The 23,471-nt window shown below is 40.5% G+C and overlaps 1 protein-coding gene across 1 annotated transcript in view; it reads left to right on the forward strand.

The window, feature by feature from the left end:
• Positions 1–23,471, forward strand: part of LOC139749045 (uncharacterized) — a 410,591-nt gene that overhangs the window by 105,581 nt on the left and 281,539 nt on the right. Inside the window, exons 4-6 of the mRNA XM_071662507.1 lie at positions 18,604–18,712; positions 21,457–21,989; positions 22,142–22,312. Coding sequence (XP_071518608.1) covers positions 18,604–18,712; positions 21,457–21,989; positions 22,142–22,312 — 813 coding nt within the window. The remainder of the gene's footprint in view (positions 1–18,603; positions 18,713–21,456; positions 21,990–22,141; positions 22,313–23,471) is intronic.

The following is a 23,471-nucleotide window of genomic DNA, read 5'->3' on the forward strand; positions in this document are numbered from 1 at the left end:
GTGATTGGTTCTCAGTGAATATAGGTTTGCAGCAGGGGTGTGTGATGTCTCCATGGTTGTTTAATTTGTTTATGGATGGGGTTGTTAGGGAGGTGAATGCAAGAGTTTTGGAAAGAGGGGCAAGTATGAAGTCTGTTGTGGATGAGAGAGCTTGGGAAGTGAGTCAGTTGTTGTTCGCTGATGATACAGTGCTGGTGGCTGATTCATGTGAGAAGCTGCAGAAGCTGGTGACTGAGTTTGGTAAAGTGTGTGAAAGAAGAAAGTTAAGAGTAAATGTGAATAAGAGCAAGGTAATTAGGTACAGTAGGGTTGAGGGTCAAGTCAATTGGGAGGTAAGTTTGAATGGAGAAAAACTGGAGGAAGTAAAGTGTTTTAGATATCTGAGAGTGGATCTGGTAGCGGATGGAACCATGGAAGCGGAAGTGGATCATAGGGTGGGGGAGGGGGCGAAAATCCTGGGAGCCTTGAAGAATGTGTGGAAGTCGAGAACATTATCTCGGAAAGCAAAAATGGGTATGTTTGAAGGAATAGTGGTTCCAACAATGTTGTATGGTTGCGAGGCGTGGGCTATGGATAGAGTTGTACGCAGGAGGATGCATGTGCTGGAAATGAGATGTTTGAGGACAATATGTGGTGTGAGGTGGTTTGATCGAGTAAGTAACGTAAGGGTAAGAGAGATGTGTGGAAATAAAAAGAGCGTGGTTGAGAGAGCAGAAGAGGGTGTTTTGAAATGGTTTGGGCACATGGAGAGAATGAGTGAGGAAAGATTGACCAAGAGGATATATGTGTCGGACGTGGAGGGAACGAGGCGAAGTGGGAGACCAAATTGGAGGTGGAAAGATGGAGTGAAAAAGATTTTGAGTGATCGGGGCCTGAACATGCAGGAGGGTGAAAAGAGGGTAAGGAATAGAGTGAATTGGATCGATGTGGTATACCGGGGTTGACGTGCTGTCAGTGGATTGAATCAGGGCATGTGCAGCATCTGGGGTAAACCATGGAAAGCTGTGTAGGTATGTATATTTGCGTGTGTGGACGTATGTATTTACATGTGTATGGGGATGGGTTGGGCCATTTCTTTCGTCTGTTTCCTTGAGCTACCTCGCAAACGTGGGAGACAGCGACAAAGCAAAAAATATATATATTTTTTTTTTTTTTTTTTTATACTTTGTCGCTGTCTCCCGCGTTTGCGAGGTAGCGCAAGGAAACAGACGAAAGAAATGGCCCAACCCATCCCCATACACATGTATATACATACGTCCACACACGCAAATATACATACCTACACAGCTTTCCATGGTTTACCCCAGACGCTTCACATGCCTTGATTCAATCCACTGACAGCACGTCAACCCCGGTATACCACATCGCTCCAATTCACTCTATTCCTTGCCCTCCTTTCACCCTCCTGCATGTTCAGGCCCCGATCACACAAAATCTTTTTCACTCCATCTTTCCACCTCCAATTTGGTCTCCCTCTTCTCCTCGTTCCCTCCACCTCCGACACATATATCCTCTTGGTCAATCTTTCCTCACTCATTCTCTCCATGTGACCAAACCATTTCAAAACACCCTCTTCTGCTCTCTCAACCACGCTCTTTTTATTTCCACACATCTCTCTTACCCTTACGTTACTTACTCGATCAAACCACCTCACACCACACATTGTCCTCAAACATCTCATTTCCAGCACATCCATCCTCCTGCGCACAACTCTATCCATAGTCCACGCCTCGCAACCATACAACATTGTTGGAACCACTATTCCTTCAAACATACCCATTTTTGCTTTCCGAGATAATGTTCTCGACTTCCACACATTCTTCAAGGCTCCCAGAATTTTCGCCCCCTCCCCCACCCTATGATCCACTTCCGCTTCCATGTTTCCATCCGCTGCCAGATCAACTCCCAGATATCTAAAACACTTCCCTTCCTCCAGTTTTTCTCCATTCAAACTCACCTCCCAATTGACTTGACCCTCAACCCTACTGTACGTAATAACCTTGCTCTTATTCACATTTACTCTTAACTTTCTTCTTTCACACACTTTACCAAACTCAGTCACCAGCTTCTGCAGTTTCTCACATGAATCAGCCACCAGCGCTGTATCATCAGCGAACAACAACTGACTCACTTCCCAAGCTCTCTCATCCCCAACAGATTTCATACTTGCCCCTCTTTCCAAAACTCTTGCATTCACCTCCCTAACAACCCCATCCATAAACAAATTAAACAACCATGGAGACATCACACACCCCTGCCGCAAACCTACATTCACTGAGAACCAATCACTTTCCTCTCTTCCTACATGTACACATGCCTTATATATATATACACACCCACAGACATATACATATTTACACTTGTACATAATTCATACTGTCTGCCATTATTCATTACCATCGCAACCCTGCCTCACATGAAATGACCACCCCTCCCGACTGCATGTGTGCGAGGTAGCACTAGGAAAAGACAACAAAGGCCACATTCATTCACACTCAGTTTCTAGCTGCCATGTAAAATGCACTGAAACCACAGCTCCTTTTCACATCCAGGCCCCATAAAACTTTCCATGGTTTACCCCAGACACTTCACATTCCCTGGTTTGATCCATTGACAGCAAGTCGACCCCGGTATACCACATCATTCCAATTCACTCTATTTCTTGCGCGCCTTTCACCCTCCTGCATGTTCAGGCCCTGATCACTCAGAATTTTTTTCACTTATCTTTCCACCTCCAGTTTGGTCTCCCACTTCTCTTTCCCTCTACCTCTGACACATATATCCTCTGTGTCAATCTTTCCTCACTTATCCTCTCCATGTGACAAAACCATTTCAAAACATCCTTTTCTGCTCTCGCAATCACACTCTTTTTTTTACCACACATCTCTCTTACCCTTTCATTACTTACTCAATCAAACCATCTAACACCACATATTGTCCTCAAACATCTCATTTCCAGCACAACCACCCTCCTCTGTACAACTCTATCTATAGCCCACACCACGCAACCATATAACATTGTTGGAACCACTATTCCTTCAAACATTCCCATTTTTGCTTTCGAAGATAACTTTCTCGACTTCCATACATTTTTCAACGCTCCCAGGACTCTCGCCCCCTCCCCCACCTTATGATTCACTTCCACTTCCATGGTTCTATCCGCTGCCAAATCCACTCCCAGATATCTAAAACACCTCACTTCCTCCAGTTTTTCTCCATTCAAACTTACCTCCCAATTGGCCTATCCCTCAACCCTACTGTATCTAATAACCTTGCTCTTATTCACATTTACTCTCAGCTTTCTTCTTTCACACACTTTACCAAACTCAAGTCACCAGCTTCTGCAGTTTCTCACCCGTATCAGCCACCAGCACTGTATCATCAGCGAACAACAACTGACTCACTTTCCAAGCTCTTTCAACCACAACAGACTGCATACTTGCCCCATTTTCCAAAACTCTTGCATTGACCTCTCTAACAACCCCATCCATAAAGAAATTAAACAACCATGGAGATATCACCCACCCCTGCTGCAAGCCAAAATTCACTGAGATCCAATCACTTTCCTGTCTTCCTACTCGTACCCATGCTTTACACCCTCGATAAAAACTTTTCACTGCTTCTAACAACTTACCTCCCACACCATATATTCTTAATACCTTCCGTCGTGCATCTCTATGAACTCTTATCATATGCTTTCTCCAGATCTATAAATGCTACATACAAATCCATTTGCTTTTCTGAGCATTCCTCACATACATTCTTCAAAGCAAACACCTGATCCACACATCCTCTACCACTTCTGAAACTACACTGCTCTTCCCCAATCTGATGCTCTGTACATGCCTTAACCCTCTCAATCAATACCCTCCCATATGATTTACCAGGAATACTCAACAAACTTATACCTCTGTAATTTGAGCACTCACTCTTATCCCCTTTGCCTTCGTACAATGGCACCATGCAAGCATTCCGCCAATCCTCAGGCACCTCACCATGTGTCATACATACATTGAATAGCCTTACCAACCAGTCAACAATACAGTCACCCCCCTTTTTTAAAAAATTCCACTGCAATACCATCCAAACCCACTGCATTGCCAGCTTTCATCTTCTGCAAAGCTTTTACAACCTCTTCTCTTTTTACCAAATCATTCTCCCTAACCCTCTCACCTTGCACACCACCTCGGCCAAAACACCCTATATCTGCCACTCTTATCATGAAACACATTCAACAAACCTTCAAAATATTCACTCCATGTCCTTCTCGCATCACCACTACTTATTATCACCTCCCCATTAGCCCCCCCTTCACTGACGTTCCCATTTGTTCCCTTGTCTTACGCACTTTATTTAAAGAGGAGAAAGACTGGAATAGGTGAGAGAATTTAAGTATGTACGAGCTGTCTTAGGTACATTTGGTGATATGGAAGGAAAGGTGACGGATAAAGTAGTACAAGGTAGAAGACTCATTGAGTCTGTTAATAGAATAACGAACGGTAGGGATGTAAGTATGGAAGTGAAGAATGGATTAAAGGGCAGCAAAGACTTCCCCAACTGTGACCTCTTTAGCTGAAACATGGTAATGCAGTGAGTCACAGAGGTCAAGAATCCATGCTGTGGAAATGAGAGGATCATGTGGTATGACTAGATGGAGTGAAGAAAGAAATGAAGGAGTATATAAGAGATTTGATATGGCAGGAAATGCAAAGGGAATAGATTGTGGAATATTAGAATGATTTAGACATAATACTTCGAGGTGGCTTGGGCATGTGGAAAGAATACAAGATGGGAATTCACACAGAGAGTGTATGATAGTGCAATTAAAGAGGTTGGTATGAGAGGAAAACCACACTTGTGACATGGGAAAGAAGTAGAAGAATACTAGAGAAAGAGAAATGGTGGAAGAATGTATTTAATGGCATATACGAGGGAGCCATATAGGGACAGGGATAAGTGGAGCCTCTTTTACCTTTGCCACCTTCTTGAAAGGAATTCCCACAGGGAATAGGCATCAGAGATATAGAATAATAGAATAGAGATGGTTTAACATGAACTGCAAGGATAAGTAAGGTATTGTATGCCCATTGTGTTCAGTTAGTGTTGCATGGGGAATAGAAATTCTTATTTAGAAAGAAGGTGGCTCAGTATTGTGGTTTAAGTACATTTTGTAGAGAGGATTTGGCTTGTTCACTCTGCTATGTGGGAGAGGTTGTGATGGATATACCCTATATTGATTATCAGAAAGATTTCAGATGTTTTATTACATTTGCAATGCTGTCCAATTTGATTATTTGCCAGGCGGTATCAAAATAAATTCAGTTTCAGAATGGTTTGTTCTCCACAATTTCTTCTCTATATGTAGGGTAAGAGAGATGTGTGGTAATAAAAAGAGTGTGGTTGAGAGAGCAGAAGAGGGTGTATTGAAATGGTTTGGTCACATTGAGAGAATGAGTGAGGAAAGATTGACAAAGAGGACATATGTGTCATAGGTGGAGGGAACAAGGAGAAGTGGGAAACCAAATTGGAAGTGGAAGGATGGAGTGAAAAAGATTTTGAGTTATCGGGGCCTGAACATGCAGGAGGGTGAAAGTCGTGCAAGGAATAGAGTGAATTGGAACGATGTGGTATACTGGGGTTGACGTGCTGTCAATTAATTGAACCAGGGCATGTGAAGCGTCTGGGGTAAACCATGGAAAATTTTGTGGGGCCTGGATGTGGAAAGGGAGCTGTGGTATGGGTGCATTATGTTTGACAGCTAGAGACTGAGTGTGAATGAATGTGGCCTTTGTTGTCTTTTCCTAGCGCTACCTCGCGCATGTGCGGGGGAGGGGGTTGTCATTTCATGTATGGCAGGGTGGCGACTGGAATGAATAAAGGCAGAAAGTATGAATTATGTACATGTGTATATATGTGTATGTCTGTATGCATATATATGTATACATTGAAATGTATAGGTATGTATATGTGTGTGTGTGGACATGTATGTATGTATATACATGTGTATGTGGGTGGGTTGGACCATTCTTTTGTCTGTTTCCTTGCACTACCTTGCTAATGCGTGAGACAGCAACAAAGTATAATAAAACAAAATGTAGGTTCCTGAGTTATGGATTTTCGGATTATGGAAATTTACATAAAATATTTAGATTATTCAAACAGTGCAGAAGAAGAGTTGGCTCTTGCACTTGCTGGTGCTTGTGGGTGCATTGATGATAAGGCAGCAGGCTTGAGGCTGAATCAACTAGCATGTCTGTTATGGTCTGCCTCTGTGTCTAGCAGTTGGTCTTCCATGATATTTCCACACTACAGTGTATTTCCCCTCGAGATATCTGCAAAGAGGCCATCAGATTCAACTAGTACACCTAGATGAGCATGTAGAGGAATTACACCCATTGTAAAATTTAATGTTTTATGGAGTTTTGATGTATGAGGAAAGCTTTAACTCTATTGCTAAAGGTTCGAGGTTTTCTACATGTACATTGGAAACATTATGTAATAACAGATAGAAAATTAAGGCAAGTGCTCAAGCTGCAACACTGTTAAATGCTGATAGACAACATTTCCTCTGGCAGGGGAAGAGATTTTAACTATGGAACTTGCATAATATTAAACAAAATTGCGAAATTGCCATTGCCTATGTTGAAGCACAAGGAATTATCTGAGAGAGCTGAAGAAAGTTTGAAGGAGGAGGTTACATGCCACAACAAGTATACAGTGTTGTTGAATCAGTTTCTGGAAACACCTGCCAGACAGAACAGTTATTTTAAGGCATCAAAAGATCATTTGATGCTACTGTAAAGGGCTCTTCCACACCTAATTTACCTGTGTGATTTGGCACTCAAATAAGAAGGCTTGGATAACTGAGTATTTTCAATACTGGCTTATCAACCTTTTCTATCTTGTGGTAAAGTACTGTGCCAAATGTTACATTTCCAACAAATCATTGATCCTCTTAGACATTGCACCAAGCCACCTTGTGAACTTGAATAATCTTTCAATCTTTCTAGTAACTTTATTACAGCTAATGGTTCAGGGTGTTATTTTTGATATCAAGAGGTGATATTTACAAAGCACTTTTAAGCAGTTGATTAAAACAACCGATGGAAAGGATAAGTTAATAGTTCAAAATTTTAGGAAAAATTTTAATATTAAGGAAGCAGATGATACCATAAAAGAGCTGTGGGATGAAGTGAAAGTTTATATTATGAATAGTGTTAGGAGAAACATATTGCGAAATTGTACCAACAGTTTGACAGGCTTTCCACTAAGTTTGAAGAGAACCTGCTGCGAAAGGTCACAAAGATATTATGGTACATCTAACCATGCTAGATTTGAAGGCATCATGGAAGGAGATGTGGTTCTGGTGCTGAATTCACATGGAGAAGTTATGTTAAATGAAGATTTCATATTGCTAGAGCAAGAGTGAACTGCAGAAAAGGTCATTGATATAGAAGCACCATCAACCCCACTTTAGCTGATGACATATCATGTCGAAGTCCTTTGCCCTTATTGATTAAGTTGTGGAAATCGTTTGTGCTAATGATCTCAATTGAGAATGTAGCCTGAAGGTTGCACAACCACTGCATGATATCTTGAATTGCAACAAGGGGCCATACAGAGAGAAAATGCACTGGAAACTGCAAACACATCTTGAGCATTTTATCATCATTAGAGCAGAGCCTACAGTACATGATGTGGAAGATGATGATAAAGAACAAGGTGATGATAATGATTTATAAGTTAGGCAGACAACAATACTAGTGCTGGTTTGGAGCCTCTCTCTCCCTGCCTGTAACTCCATTCCACATCACCACCCCTCTGCCACTCATCAATGTCTCATGTGTATTTTTTTGTATACCTACTAAGAAGGAGCCATAGTTTCGGTGCATTGCACATGACAGTTAGAGACTGAGTGTGAACGAATGTGGCCTTTGTTGTCTTTTCCTAGCGCTACTTTGCACGGTCACGGGCGGAAGGGGTGCTGTTTCATGTGTGGCGGGGTGGCAACAGGAATGGATGAAGGCAGCAAGTATGAATATGTACATGTGTATATATGTATATGTCTGTTTGTGTATATGTATGTATACGTTGAAATGTATAGGTATTTATATGTGCGTGTTTAGGCGTTTTATGTATATGCATGGATATGTGGGTGGGTTGGGCCATTCTTTTGTCTGTTTCCTTGTGCTACCTCGCAAACGCGGGAGACAGCGATTGAGTATGATAAATATAAATAAACTACTATTTATCTGTGGAAATTGATATTATAAAACTATATAAACTCTTTATAACAAGTGTTCAAAAATGTATTTCACCATTTGTGTGATTTTACTTCTTCTATTCACTTAAAACATGAAATTGTGTGGCAAAAAATGTTTCATAAAAAGGAAATTTGGAATACTGATACTTTTTCGGGAGCACATCACTTTTGTAATGAAGGTGATGTACATACTTTCTTCCCAATATCACTTAGTTCATCTCTTTTAACCCTTAGGCTTAGGGTACAAGAAAACCTTATTGCAGTGCAAAAAGATGTGAGAAAAACACACAAGAAACATACGGGATTAACGATGTGCATGCAGAAGCATGAAAAATAGAAAACTAAATCCTCTTACCTTGGTGGATTGTTGATGTGACTGTCTGGGGGCTGCTCAAGTCAGGGATGACCAATTTTTTTATGCAAGAGAGCCATTTTTTAATATTTTGACCCTTGTGTGTGTCTGAGAGAGAGAGAGAGAGAGAGAGAGAGAGAGAGAGAGAGACTTTCTACCATACTGTAGTGTCTGAATGAACCGTATTTTGATTAATAGTTAGAACAGATTGAGAACTTTAAAGGTAGTTTCTTCAACTCTACCTTGGATGACTGTATTCACCTGTTGCTCTTATTACTAATCCTATGCCCTTTTCTCTAATATCTTTTCAAACTGTATGAAAAGAGCTTCCTTCTCAGGAAACAAGCAAGGTTTATGGTCATGATGGCATTCGTTTCCATATACTGAAAGAGTGGCTGTGAACTTGCACATGTATTTGTTAATCTGTCCTGTTTCTTTTTAAAAACCAGTACCTTTTCTTCTTGTTGGAAGCATGCGTTGGTGCATCACATCCCTAAAATGGGTGATCATTCTAACCCCCTCAAATTATTGTCCTGTTGCTTTGACATTTACGATTTCCAAAGACTATGAATCCATCTTCAGCTCCCATATTCTCAGACATCTTCAATCTCACAGTCTCCTACCTGATCACCAGTATGGCTTCTGTAAGGTGAGATCCACTTTTTTCTTTTACTATTTTACAATGTTGGTCATCATCCCTGAAAGAGTTTAGAGAATCCTGTGTAGTTTCCCTTGATATATCCAATGTTTTTGACGGTTTGGCATCTGGATCTTAAATTTAAGCTCCCCGCTTTTGGTCTAACTTCCTCAATTTGTTCCTTCATATCTAGCTTCCTTTATTAGCTGATCTGTTTCCATGGTTGTTCATGGATAAGCCTCTCCCCCTTTGTCCATCAACAGCAGTGTAGCTCAAGGTTTTGTTGTGTTTCTTACATCTGCTCTTTTTTTATCGGCAATATCCTTTCTTCCCGCAAATAATAAAATGCACTCGTATGCTGATGATTCAACACTGCACTCCTCCACATTCTTCAGTTTTGCTCCTTCTTCTCTCAGTTGATCTACATCTCATCTCACCACAACTTTCTCAATAATCTCAGACTTGGACAGTATATCTCAGTGGGGTAGATGAAATTTTGTTAAGTTTAATGACGCCATGACCCAGTTTCTGCCCTTATCTCTTTCTAAAACTCATCACAACTTTCCACCTTTGGACTTCATGGACATAATTGGTATTACTGTAATATCCACTTTTTCTTGGAAACCCTACATTACAGAAATAGCCAAGTCTGCCTCTAAGAAATGGAGAGTCCTGTTTAGATGTCGAAATTTCCTTTCCTCTGAACAGTTGCTCCATTTAATCAAAGAATTAATCCATCCTTGTATGGAGTACTGCTCTCACATCTGGGGTGGTTCTAGCTCTTTGTCCTTATTTGACAAAGTTGAGTTGAAAGCAGTCAGACTTATAAACTCTCCCAAGTTAACTTCAAAACTTGACTTGTTTACCCTGTGCTACAATGTTGGTTCACTTTTCCTCTTTTATAAGTACTACTTTTGTTTTTCTCCTGACAGCTGGCTGCTTGCATGCCCCCACCACAAGCTAGGCCATGCAGTGCTTGGTAAGCTACTGCATCGCATGATTTCTTTGTGGCCTTTTGACAACTCAAGGGCAGAGTTGCCAATTCACTGACTTTGTTGCTAGATCTAAAGATATTCATTTCATTCTAGTGACTTTTTTCAATGGTTAGCAACATAGCAAAAATCTAGAATTTTTTAGAAATATCTAGTAACAATTTTAGAGAGTTTTGTATTTCCATTAGATTTTATAGGTAAAAAATTAATATCAAAATGCATAAACTACTTCAGTTACATGAATCAAGATTTCTTAAATTATGTATGGCTAGACTGGTTATGCAATAGAGATGTCCAATACCTGTCTGTTTGGTAATTGATTCTCGTCCATCAGAGTCTTACTTGCCAGTATGCCAGTATCACAAACCGAGGAGTAACAAGCCTCGTTGCTTCCTTCATTTTCGCCATACTCTTACAAGCAATTGAAATTGGGTAAGCCACAGTATACTCAGTGTTTCCACAAGGAGTGGCTCAAAGATGATAGGTTTAAAAACTGGCTGCTTGAGGCTTCTGGTAAAGAGAAAAATATTTATTTATTTATTTAGTATACTTTGTCGCTGTCTCCCGTGTTAGCGAGGTAGTGCAAGGAAACAGACGAAAGAATGGCCCAGCCCACCCACATACACATGTATAGGCATACATGTCCACACATGTACATATACATACCTATACATTTCAACATATACATGCACAGACATATACATATATACACATGTACACAATTCGTACTTGCTGCCCTTATTCATTCCCGTCGCCACCCCGCCACATATGAAATGACAATCCCTCCCCCCGCATGTGCGCGAGGTAGTGCTAGGAAGAGACAACAAAGGCCACATTTGTTCACACTTAGTCTCTGTCTCCCTTTCCGCCTCCAGGCCCCACAAAACTTTCCATTGTTTATCCCAGACGCTTCACATACCCTGGTTCAGTCCACTGACAGCACATCGACCTCGGTATACCACATCGTTCCAACTCACTCTATTCCTTGCACGCCTTTCACCCTCCTGCATGTTCAGGCCCCGTTTGCTCAAAATCTTTTCCACTCCATTTTTCCACATCCAATTTGGTCTCCCACTTCTCATTCCCTCCACATCTGACACATATATCTTCTTTGTCAATCTTTCCTCACTCATTCTCTCCATGTGACCAGACCATTTCAAAACACCCTCTTCTGCTCTCTCAACCACACTCTTTTTATTACCACATATCTCTCTTACCCTTTCATTACTTACTCCATCAAACCACCTCACACCACATATTGTCCTCAAACATCTCATTTCCAACACATCCACCCTCCTCTGCACAACCCTATCTATAGCCCATGCCTCGCAACCATATAATGTTGTTGGAACCACTATTCCATCAAACATACCCATTTTTGCTTTCCGAGATAACGTTCTCATTGTCCACACATTCTTCAACACTCCCAGAACCTTCATTCTCCTCCCCCACCCTGTGACTCACTTCTGCTTCCATGGTTCCATCCTCTACTAAATCCACTCCCAGATATCTAAAACACTTCACTTCCTCCAGTTTTTCTCCATTTAAACTTACCTCCCACTTAACTTGTCCATCAACCCTACTGAACCTAATAACCTTGCTTTTATTCACATTTACTCTCAGCTTTCTTCTTTCTCACGCTTTACTAAACTCAGTCACCAACTTCTATAGTTTCTCACCGAAATCAGCCACCAGCACTGTATCATCAGCAAACAACAACTAACTCAATTCCTAAGCCCTCTCATCCATAACAGACTGCATACTTGCTCCTTTCTCCAAAACTCTTGCATTCACATCCCTAACTAGCCCATTCATAAGCAAATTAAACAACCATGGAGACATCACTCACCCTTGGCGCAAACCATCATTCATTGGGAACCAATCACTTTCCTCTCCTACTCATACACATGCTTTACATCCTTGATAAAAACTTTTCACTGCTTTTAGCAACTTACCTCCCACACCATATACTCTTAAAACCCTCCACAAAGCATCTCTATCAACCCTATCAAATGCCTTCTTCAGGTCCATAAATGCTACAAACGAATCCATCTGTTTTTCTAAGTATTTCTTACATACATTCTTCAAAGCAAACACCTGATCCACACATCTTCTACCTCTTCTGAAACCACACTGCCCATCCCCAATCTGATGCTCTGTACATTCCTTGCCGGCTTTCATCTTCTGCAAAGCTTTCACTACCTCTTCTCGGTTTACCAAACCATTCTCCCTAACCCTCTCTCCGTAGATCTGCCACTCTGTCATCAAACACATTCAACAAACCTTCAAAATATTCACTTCATCTCCTCACTTCATCACTACTTGTTATTGCCTCCCCATTAGCCCCTTTCACCAATGTTCCCATTTGTTCTCTTGTCTTATGCACATTATTTACCTCCTTGCTAAATATTTTTCTATTCTCCCTAGAATTTAATGAAACTCTCACCCCAACTCTAATTTGCCCTCTTTTTCACCTCTTGCACCTTTCTCTTAACCTCCTGCCACTTTCTTTTATACATTTCCCAGTCATTTGCACTACTTCCCTGCAAAAATTGTCCAAACACCTCTTCTCTTTCGATAACAACCTTACTTCTTCATTCCACCGCTAGCTACCCTTTCTAATCTTCGCACCTCCCGCTTTCCCCATGCCACATGCATCTTTTGCGCAAGCTATCACTGCTTCCCTAAATACATACCATTCCTCCCCCACTCCCCTCATGTCATTTGCTCTCACCTTTTGCCAATTTACACTCAGTCTCTCTAGGTACTTCCTCACACAAGTCTCTTTTCCAAGCTCACTTATTCTCACCTGTCTCTTCTCCCCAAAATTCTCTCTTCATTTCTGAAAACCTCTATAAATCCCCACCCTAGTGATCAGACATTCCTCCAGCTGTCCCTTTCAGAACATTTTCATCCAAAAGTCTCTCTTGTACATGCCTATCAATTTACTCATAATCCAAAAACGCCTTTTGACCATCTCTCCTACTCACGTATGTATACTTATGTATATATTTTTAAACCAGGTTTTCCCAATCATCAGTTTTGTTTTCAGCACACAAATCCACAAGCTCTTCACCATTTCCATTTACAACACTGAACACCCCATGTACACCAGTTATACCCTCACCTGCCACATTACTCACCTTCGCATTCAAATCACCCATCACTATAACCTTGTCTCATGTATCAAAGCTGCTAACTCACTCAGCTGCTCCCAAAACGCTTGCCTCTCATGATCTTTCTTCTCATGACCAGGTGCATAGGCACCAATAATCACCCATCTCTCTCCATCCACTTTCAGTTTTACCCACATCAATCTAGAATTTACTTTCTTACACTCTATCACATACACTCACAATTCTTGCTTCAAAAGTGCTACTCCTTCCTTTGTTCTTGTCCTCTCACCAACTCCTGACTTTACTCCCAAGACATTCCTAAACCACTCCTCCACTTTACCCTTGAGTTTCGTTTCACTCAGAGTAAAAAAATCTAGGTTCCTTTCCTCTATCACACTATCTATCTCTCCTTTCTTCTCATCTTGATTACATCCACACACATTGAGGCACCCCAGTCTGAGCCCCTGAGGAGGAATAGCACTCTCCGCTTGACTCCTTTTGTTTCCCCTTTTAGAAATTTAATACAAGGAGGGGTAGGGTTCCAGCCACCTGCTCCTGCCCCCTTTTGGGACCTTCTACAACACGTGGGGAATGTGTGGGAAGTATTCTCTCTTACCTATCCCCTCCCCTTTTTTTTTATTTGGCTGTAGTTGTGTTACACTAACACTAAGTTGAATGCACAACAAAAATTATAGATCAGTGATCTTATCATAACCTCTGACTAGATAATGATGCTTAATTTGCTTATCATGAACTAAGCATCATTATTTATTCAGAGGTTCTGATAAAATCATTGATCTATAATTTTTGTTATGCATTCAGCTGTGTCAGTGTAACACAGTTACAGCCAAATAGAGATGGGGTGGGGGTAGATGATACTGTCTAGCGACTTTAGATGAAGAGTGTAGCGACATCTTAGTGACTTTTAGGGACAAGTCTAACACTTTTGAAATTTTGAGTTGGCAACTCTGCTCAAGGATGGGTAGTTTTGATAGCTCTTTCTTTACCTATATCCTTGAAGCTTTAGAACTTTACCTTCTCGTGCCTTTCCCAATAACTATGACCTGATACATTTTAAAAGACTGGTTTTTCACTTTCTTCAGAATTCATGAATACTTTTTCTTGTCTCTTCTTTTTCCCTTTAATAATCCTCTATATATTTCAATTAAGGCCCAGCCTTGATGGGTACTTTTATCCATGATTGGAGCCTCCAATATAAAGAAAAAGGAAAGAATCATTTGTTTTCATCTTTTACATACATGTTATCCATTTCCATGGCTCGCAAGGTAGTGTCAAGAACAGATGACTGGACCTTAGAGGGAAAAAGCCTCACTAGGCCCCCTTTTCTGTTCCTGCTTTTGGGAAGTAAAATCAGTTGTATTTATAGAAAACCTTTTGTTGGAATCATGTAATGTATAACTACAAATTTGTTCATAAATATGCTTCTGGCTTATTAATGTGATTTATAAGACTGATGCATCATGAGAACTTCTACAAAATCTGTTGTCATTGTTGAACAGACAACACACGGAGTTTGATGGGTGAACATTTGTTGGAGCACTTTGCCCTCAATGTTCAACAGAACTCATTTTTGAAATTAACTATTTGCAAGTGTAAGTACGTACTATGGAAAACGGATGTTATCCCCAGTGTATGTGAAATTTGCTTTAGGCACATTTGTGATGACATTCAACAAGTAAATTGTCTCTTAAATTTGAAATTTGCTTTCAAGTTCTATTTTGGGAGCAAGTAGATTGGCAAACCTTAATTCAAATTTTTGTCTCAAAGCATGCACATTATCTGCATATTAAGTCATACTGTATTTGCTGGTGACATATGCAGCAAGTGGTTTAGAGTGTAATACAAAGATTTTTGATAACTGATTTTTCCATAACAATTTGTGTTTTGATTTGATGAGATAAACAATATTGTTAGCAAGCTGATTATTTCCTTGTAGCGTAGTGATCATTTCATTGAGATGAGCAGTCAAATCTCCTAAAAAGGCCAGGTCTAAAAGCCAGTTGTTGCTGGATAATTCATGTACTAGCTTCCCTTACATATCCATGAACACTCTTACCTCATTAAAAATGTCATAAAATCTTATTACTCGAGGAATTCCTCTGCTTAGTGATATATGACATTGTGGTACTCTGAACCAAAATCATTTAAAATTTTTTATGAACTGCCTGTGATGAAGAACATGTACTCTAATACAGATAGTAGAAATAAAAAGTGTATTACATGATTCACTTTGATTCGTTTGGAGCACAAGTTTTCTTGGTTAGTAATGTAGTGGAGAACAACATTTTTAGAGTACCATTCTTCTTTCTCTCATTCAGCTACAAGTCTCGCAGCAGCACCTTTATTCAACCCAGCCATGGCTGGAGCTCCATCTGGTGTTATACCAGTGAGTTTCTTTAAACTGTGTTTTAAAATGTATCCATCACTTCTTTGAACACATCTTCACCTTTAGTGGTACCTTTCATGCTAGCTAAATGCAGCAGTTCTTGAGTTACTTCATAATTTGAGGTTGTGCTACCTACAAAAATGGCAAGCTGAGCTGTATCACCATTGCTCATAGATTCGTATATACATATAGAATAAGACTCAGATTTATTCATAGTGTCCATTTTTTGCCTCTATATGTTATCTGCTATGTCATCAGTCCTTCAGGCAACTGTTTTTCATTAGAGACCATTAGAAAATAACTGTCTTTTAAGGAAAAATTTCTGCTGTGGTTACAAGACACTCTTTTACAAACTCCCCATCTGCATATAGCTTGTGTTGTTTAGCATTTAGTTCGCTGATAACATAACATACTTTTGTGCTACCTTCAGCAATAGCATTAATTTTGGTGAATAATTCTTTTTTCCACTATACTTCTTCATCAAAAAAGCTACTTTGTCTTTTCATAGTTTCTCTTTAATTTTATTGTATTTTCTGCATGTTTTTATGTTTAGTGACAGTGAATATTGTATTCTGTCATACCTGCAATAGATTATGAACTTATCAGTCATACTGGTCTGGCTTTAAAACTCAAAATATTTTTTTGTCCATCAGTATTAAGCTCTCTGCATTCACAACCAACCTTCCTCATCTTCATTGTAGAATGTGCCAAAAAGGTGTCTTGAAATCAATATCAGTGCAGTAATAACATGAGAACTGGTATGCTTTGTACAAATAGCAACACACAACCACTTGCATGCCCTTTTCATGAGTAACTGACGTGTGACATAGTGGCAGAATCGGGTGTGGTGGTGAGTGCTGAGTTTGAACACATACATAACATGGATGGGACTGGTACTCCCTTGATTAGAGTAATGCATAGTACTTGATACAGACTAGAGGCTATTTTGCTATCAGTATTAGTTTTGATGTGGTATACCAGGGTCAATGTGCTGTCAATGGATTGAACCAGGGCATGTAAAGCATCTGGGGTAAACAATGGAAAGTTTTGTGGGGCCTGGATGTGGAAAGGGAGCTGTGGTTTTGGTACATTACACATGACAGCTAGAGACTGATTGTGAACAAATGTGGCCTTTGTTGTCTTTTCCTAGCGCTACCTTGCGCGCACGCGGGGGAGGGGGTGCCATTTCATGCGTGGCAGGGTGACGGCGGGAATGGATGAAGGCAGCATGTATAAATATGTACATATGTATATATGTATATATCTGTGTATGTATATGTATGTATATGTTGAAATGTATAAGTATGTATATGTGTGTGTGGAGGCATTTATATATATACATGTGTGTGTGGATGGGTTGGGCCATTCTTTCATCTGTTTCCTTGCACAACTTTGCTAACGCAGGAGACAGGAACAATGTTTGACAAAAAAATAATCATTTTGTTTTCGAGATTGAAGCAAAAGTAAAGTAAGGGTTGGTTTTTAGTATCCTTTTTTCTTTTACTGTGTAAATGCACATCACTTTATATTACATTTGCTTAGGGCCCACTTTAAATTATATTTATCTAAGGCTCATTTGAAATTACATTAAAGGCCCACACTTACATATGATAATGCCAAGCCCTTAGAGCAGAAAGAAATTGTTTGGCAGGCCAGATGTGGCCCAGTGGCCATAGTTTGGGGGGGGGACCCCCCCCCCCCCCCCTTCATATTATGGGGGAAAGGAGTGAGAGGAGAAAGCCATTTATAGTAAGGGAGAAGAAAGGTGTGGGTGAATTAATGAACTTTGGTGTGCAGTTTCTAAAACAGCAAGAATTTTGTCTCGTTATATCTTGCATTTAATTATGTACCAACATTATATGACGTATGTTGTAATTAGGATCACAACTAGTGAAAACACATTTGAAATACAGTCCATTTAAAAAAATTACACAGCCCTAGCTACTACTAAATTAATATCTTTACACCTTCCCCTTCCACCTGTCCTCCCAGATGTTCTCAAACTGCAGAACCTGATCAACATTTCCAACACCTATATTTGTGGAGATTTTCAGTGCCCACAATCCTGCATGGCTTTGCAGTCACACCCTAGAACCCTTAGGTGAAATAGTCACATCAACTGCATTCCTTCAGCATCCTCAAATAATGTAACCAGCCATACCAGCCACCATCTCTAGTAGCCATAACCAGATAGTTTTTGCACATCAGCACTAGTGGTCAAGGACCACATGGAGCACATTGTATGAACTCTCTCCAGACCACATTCCCATTCTGTTAATTCTGCATCTAACCTGCCTTTCCCACACAACCTCCAAAAAAGAAAATAACTTAAACTACAGCAAAACAATGTCCACCATTTACACAGTTCATGGAATCCAAGCTACAAAGCCACACTGTGGGTGATTTTCCATCCCTATATCATTGCATCCCATTCCACATTGATATCAACAACCAGTCCACCAAAAGGCACATACCACAAGGACATAGAGACAAACATAACCCAGACTTCTACCTGCAAAGAAATTAGCTTAGACAAAACCATATGCCATCAATATAAATCATAGAACAAATCCAATTTCCAAGCAACACTATCACTAGCCTTATCACTGAAAGACAAACTGCAAGCTGGAACTTCTTTCTCCACACAATGAACTCCAAAAATCACAGCAGCCATCTGTGTCACCTGTGAAAGAAGATCCACACCTCCCATACCAGCCCAGCCCCCAAACATGAAGCACTATGGACCCAATCAATGACATCTCATCTACCAGAGAGCACACAAACATGATTTTTAGACATAAGAAATTAGCTGGAAACTAACCACACCCCTAAACAGGAAAGTCATGAAAAACCTGCACAGAATCTATCAAGAAAGAAGTCTTCTGCAGCAGATCCTGAAAGCATAGAACTTTCACGGAAAACACCTTGCCAGAGTTGCAGTCAAGGTACTTGGATATATCTTCAATCACCAGGGTACAAAACAAAATTCCTAGCATTTGTAAACTTGCCAACACTGTACCAGACCAGCAACCCTCCAGATCACCCAACTCTTCCTCATACAGCTTTACATAACTTCCGTCTTCAGCATCCAGTTTCCTGTCTTCAGTATCCAATTTCTTTGAAAAGCACAACAGAATCAACAGCAAAATACCTCACTTTTGCCTACACAATGTGGCTTTTAGTCCCATTCACTCCACAACCACAACATAGACCTCACACACCATAATCCAGATGGTTTCAACCAACCACAACCCCCTTCTTACGCAGTATTAGTAGTGGATGTCACAAAGCATTTGACAGTGTTTTCTGACACATATTGAAACAAAAGTTGCTTGACCTTGCATGGCACAACAATAACAAGAAGTGGCTGGCTATCTTCATAGTTGGCTTCCAAGCCAAAGTCACTGACAAAGACTTCACCTTTAAAACCCTTAAGATCTCCAGTGAAGTTCTCCAAAGAGTTCTTTTTTTCAACCCTCATCAATTTCTTCCAACATGACATCCCATTACCTCTTTTGGACCAGAGTATGAAACTTATCTCACATGCATATGACCTTATGACCACATCATAGCACACAGACATCACTGAAGTAACAACAAGTAAACAGCACAACAAAAATTCATGGCTGAAACAGTGGCTCATCTAGAATAGAAGTTCTGCATATCCAAAGAAGTGTTCACTGACCCTTTTGGCCTTAGGCAGACATGAATCTAACTTGCACATTCTCATCACCTTGAGTAGCTAGCTGCTCTCATTCAGTATAATGCTAGCTGTTCTAGGCATCACATTTGACACACACACACACACACACACACACACACACACACACACACACACACACACACACACACACACGGCATTCACTTTCCCACTCCAGAAACATCAACACAAATGCCTTGTCAACACCTATAGGCACCAGATTTGGAGAGAAGAAAAAACAATCCCTTAGTATTAGTAGCCTCTGCAAACAGTTTATGTTCACCACCCTGAACTGCACCTCACCTTCCCGGTCATCCACCCTGCCAAAAATAGATATGATAAAGCTGCAAACCACACAAACAGAGCTCACAGAACAATCTCAGATTCCCTAGCAATTAGAAGCATGTAACACATACACGGTGAAACAGATATCAGATTCAATTCCACCTCAAAATGCTTGGCACTCAGTTCTTTACAATAACTTTGATCTTCCCCATGTAAACCACTTTTGAACAAGCATTCAACCCCTAGTTAGAATGAAAAAGCTAACCCCTGCTTCACATTTTAGCATCCTATATTCCACCCATGTCAGAGGGCTGGTCCTTCCTATATGCTCAGAGCATAGGTCCCCAACAGCTAAGGGGGGCTGCCTAGTTCAGACTCATAATATGGCAGCCCCCAGATTGTAGGAAATGCTGTCCCAGACACTGGATTTTCAAATTATTCTTGGGGCATGCATCCTGACCCCCCTTGAGCTCATGATTTAAAGGGGAGTTTGAAGGGTGAAGGGGCCTCCAGAAGAGATTCAGTTCAGGGCTTCCAAAAGGCTAGGGCCAACTGTGAGCCCACTCTCAACAAATACACAATTGACAAAGTACACACTGAAATTCCTTGGCAAATACTAAACAATCACCCTTCCAATTTTATCTCAAGTGTTGCCTAACCAAACACCCATATGAAACAATACTCTCCAGACATGTGTGAGTTACACTTACTCATCTGTGCTCTGGGTACCATCCATTATTAAAACATTACAAACACCATTTTATCATATCTCAAGATCCTTCATGCCCACAGTGCATGTACTGCAATGAAGACACTGAACATTTAATGCTCACGTAACCCACACTCTCCCCGCATAGACACACACAACTTCACTACGCATCAGGACCCGTGTTCCCATTTGATGGACTTGACTGGCTTCCTGAATGCTGCTGGAGCACCATAGAAGATAGAAGGGTCATGACGCAGGTAGATAGAGTAAGGATATCCAAGCAGTAGAACAAATGAGTTATTGAAATGAAACTTATGCTTCATTAATACTCTTGTATGCATAAGATTCCTTGTGCACCACCTGTACTGCAAAAAGATGGTACAGGAAGACTGACATAGGACAGTCTATGCTGACAGAGATGAAATGCCACTGTGGACTTGACAAAGGCTTTGGGGTGTTAGGAGTAAATTAGGATGTGTGACATAGAGTGTGATTGCTAAATGGTGGCAAAGAAACCGTCTCTTGCTGTGTATTGTAGATGATTGTAAACCATCATATTATGTTCATTGTAGTTTAAAGGGTTAATAGAATTATTTCTCCAATGGGGAATATTGCTATTTTCTGGTATAAGAGGCTCGTTTTATGTTGTAGAGATATTCAGTAACTGCTTTCAGACAAACCAGTATGTAGAGTATGTATGTGTGAATATTTGTGTTGGTATACATACTGTATTTTGATTTTTCTTCTTCCACATCTTTGAAATATGGAAAGTGCTCTATATTACTTGTACTTAAATGAATAGCAAGTGAAATTGCTCCTCTTTTGTAAAAGATGCGTGTAGAGCTCTTGGTTTATTTTGAGAATGAAATAGTATTGTGTTGGATACATGCATGTGTGGGATAAGAAATGAATTTTAGGAATGGATTGATTGTACATAGAAAGTTAGCTGAAGTTTTGTTCCAAATTAGATATTAACCATATTTTGTTTTTTACAGCAAATAACTCTCGACCAGCACCATCCACCCCATCACGTGTTGTACCTCCAGAATCTGCTCGTGCTAATCCACCAAATATGTCTCGAGCAACACCACCTAATGCAACAAGAACAACCCCTCCCAATTCTTCTCGGGCAACTCCACCTGCCACTTCTCGTGCAACACCTCCAAACACATCTCGTTCAACTCCACCTATAACTTCAAGAGCAACCCCCCCCATTTCTTCTCGGGCTACTCCTCCTACACCATCACGAGCAACTCCTCCCGCAAACTCTCGTGCAACACCTCCCATTTCTTCTCGGGCAACCCCACCAATTACATCTCGTGCTACACCTCCAACAAATGCTAGGGTAACCCCTCCAGTCACCTCACGCACAACTCCTCCTGGTGCAGTTGCTGGAGGACCACGGGTTCCTACTATGCCTCTTACTGTGACAGGACCTTCTGTCCGTGCTCCAGGAGCAGTATCACAAGTCACACCAGGTGGTATACCAACACCTAATATGACTAACAGCGGTCCAGTTGTTCATACGGTAAGTTGACTTGCATTTTTCTTCTCACTGGTTTTAAAGAAATTTTGTTCCTTTCAATACTCTGTTGAATGATATCCCCTAAAGGAATATCTGTACTCAGCAGTTTTTATCAATAACTTTATTGGAATTGATGTAAGTCCATTTTTGTATAGGTTGCCATACCAGGTGCAGTTGTTCGTCTTCCTCATGGTATGACACCTCATCAGCTACAAATGATGACATCCAATGAGCGAAAGGCATTCCTTCAGAATCTTCAGCAGAAGCAATTGCAGGAACAGCAAGCAAGAGGAAAGCCAAGATCAGGGAAACCACCTGGTCCACAGGTATGGTTGTATACTTAACACAAGTGCTGTAATGAAATGAAAGTTTTGTATGGGAAATTTATGAAAAATTGTTAAGTATCCTGGACCAGTTGCAACATTGGTACCTGCTTCATAGGGAAATGATGTCAAGAGCAATTTACTATTTGGTAAATGTTAGAAGAAAAGATATACATAGTTTTGGTTAGGTACAGTTTTGATAACTGTGCTTCATGACTTAGTTTGCCGTGGATGAATTTATGCCTAAGACACAGAGCAGCTTAAGATCATTCCACAGACTCAGAAAAGCATGTACCCAAAAACACATTGTGTGATTTTATTAATTACCTATTTGTACTGTATGCATAGGGTAATGTATTCTCATGTTGCAATCTCTTGAACATTCATTACTATTGTACATCTTAATTTTTTTTTGCACTCTGCATTAACCTATATCCTCAGTGATTCTATTCCATTTATCCACCACTCTTGTACTATATAGGCATTTCTTTACATCTTTTTAACAAGTTTCATCCTTAATTTCATGTTATGTTCCCTGGGTAACATATCCCTACATATATCAAAGAACATCAGTCTGTTAAAAACTTAAAGGTTGTGATCAGGTCACCCCTCACTCCTCTCTTCCAAGGTGGGCAAATATCCCTGCTACAGGAAATAGCATAACCGTAGGCTGCAGGAGCCTTTAGAAAGGTCTTGGATAATATCAGGGCTTTTTCATAGAAATTGTCCCTGGGTTGAATAAAATGGGGCAAGAGAGAAAGAATTCTACCTCCATATTCCATGTGTCACGTGTGACTAAAGGGGGCAGGAACAGGTGTCTGGAAACCCTCCTCTTCTTGTATTTCAGTTTCTAAAAGATGGAACAGAGGAAAGATCCAAATGGGGAGTGCTCATCCTTCCCAAAGGCATAGACAGGGGTATCTAAATTTGTGTAGCTGTAACAAAGATGAGAAGAGATGTGAGATTGGTAGAACATTAGAGGAAAGAAACTTGGATGTTCTGACTCAAAGAAACAAAGCTCAAGGGTAAAGGTGAAAGATAGTTTGGAAATGTCTAAGGAATGAAGTTAGGGGTTGATGAGAGGACAAGAGCTAAGGAAGAAATAGCACTACTCGTGAAGCAGGAGGTGTGGGAGTGAGTGAAAGATTGTAAGGAAGTAAAT

This window comes from Panulirus ornatus, chromosome 1, assembly GCF_036320965.1.
Source record: "Panulirus ornatus isolate Po-2019 chromosome 1, ASM3632096v1, whole genome shotgun sequence".
Lineage (NCBI taxonomy): Eukaryota > Metazoa > Arthropoda > Malacostraca > Decapoda > Palinuridae > Panulirus > Panulirus ornatus.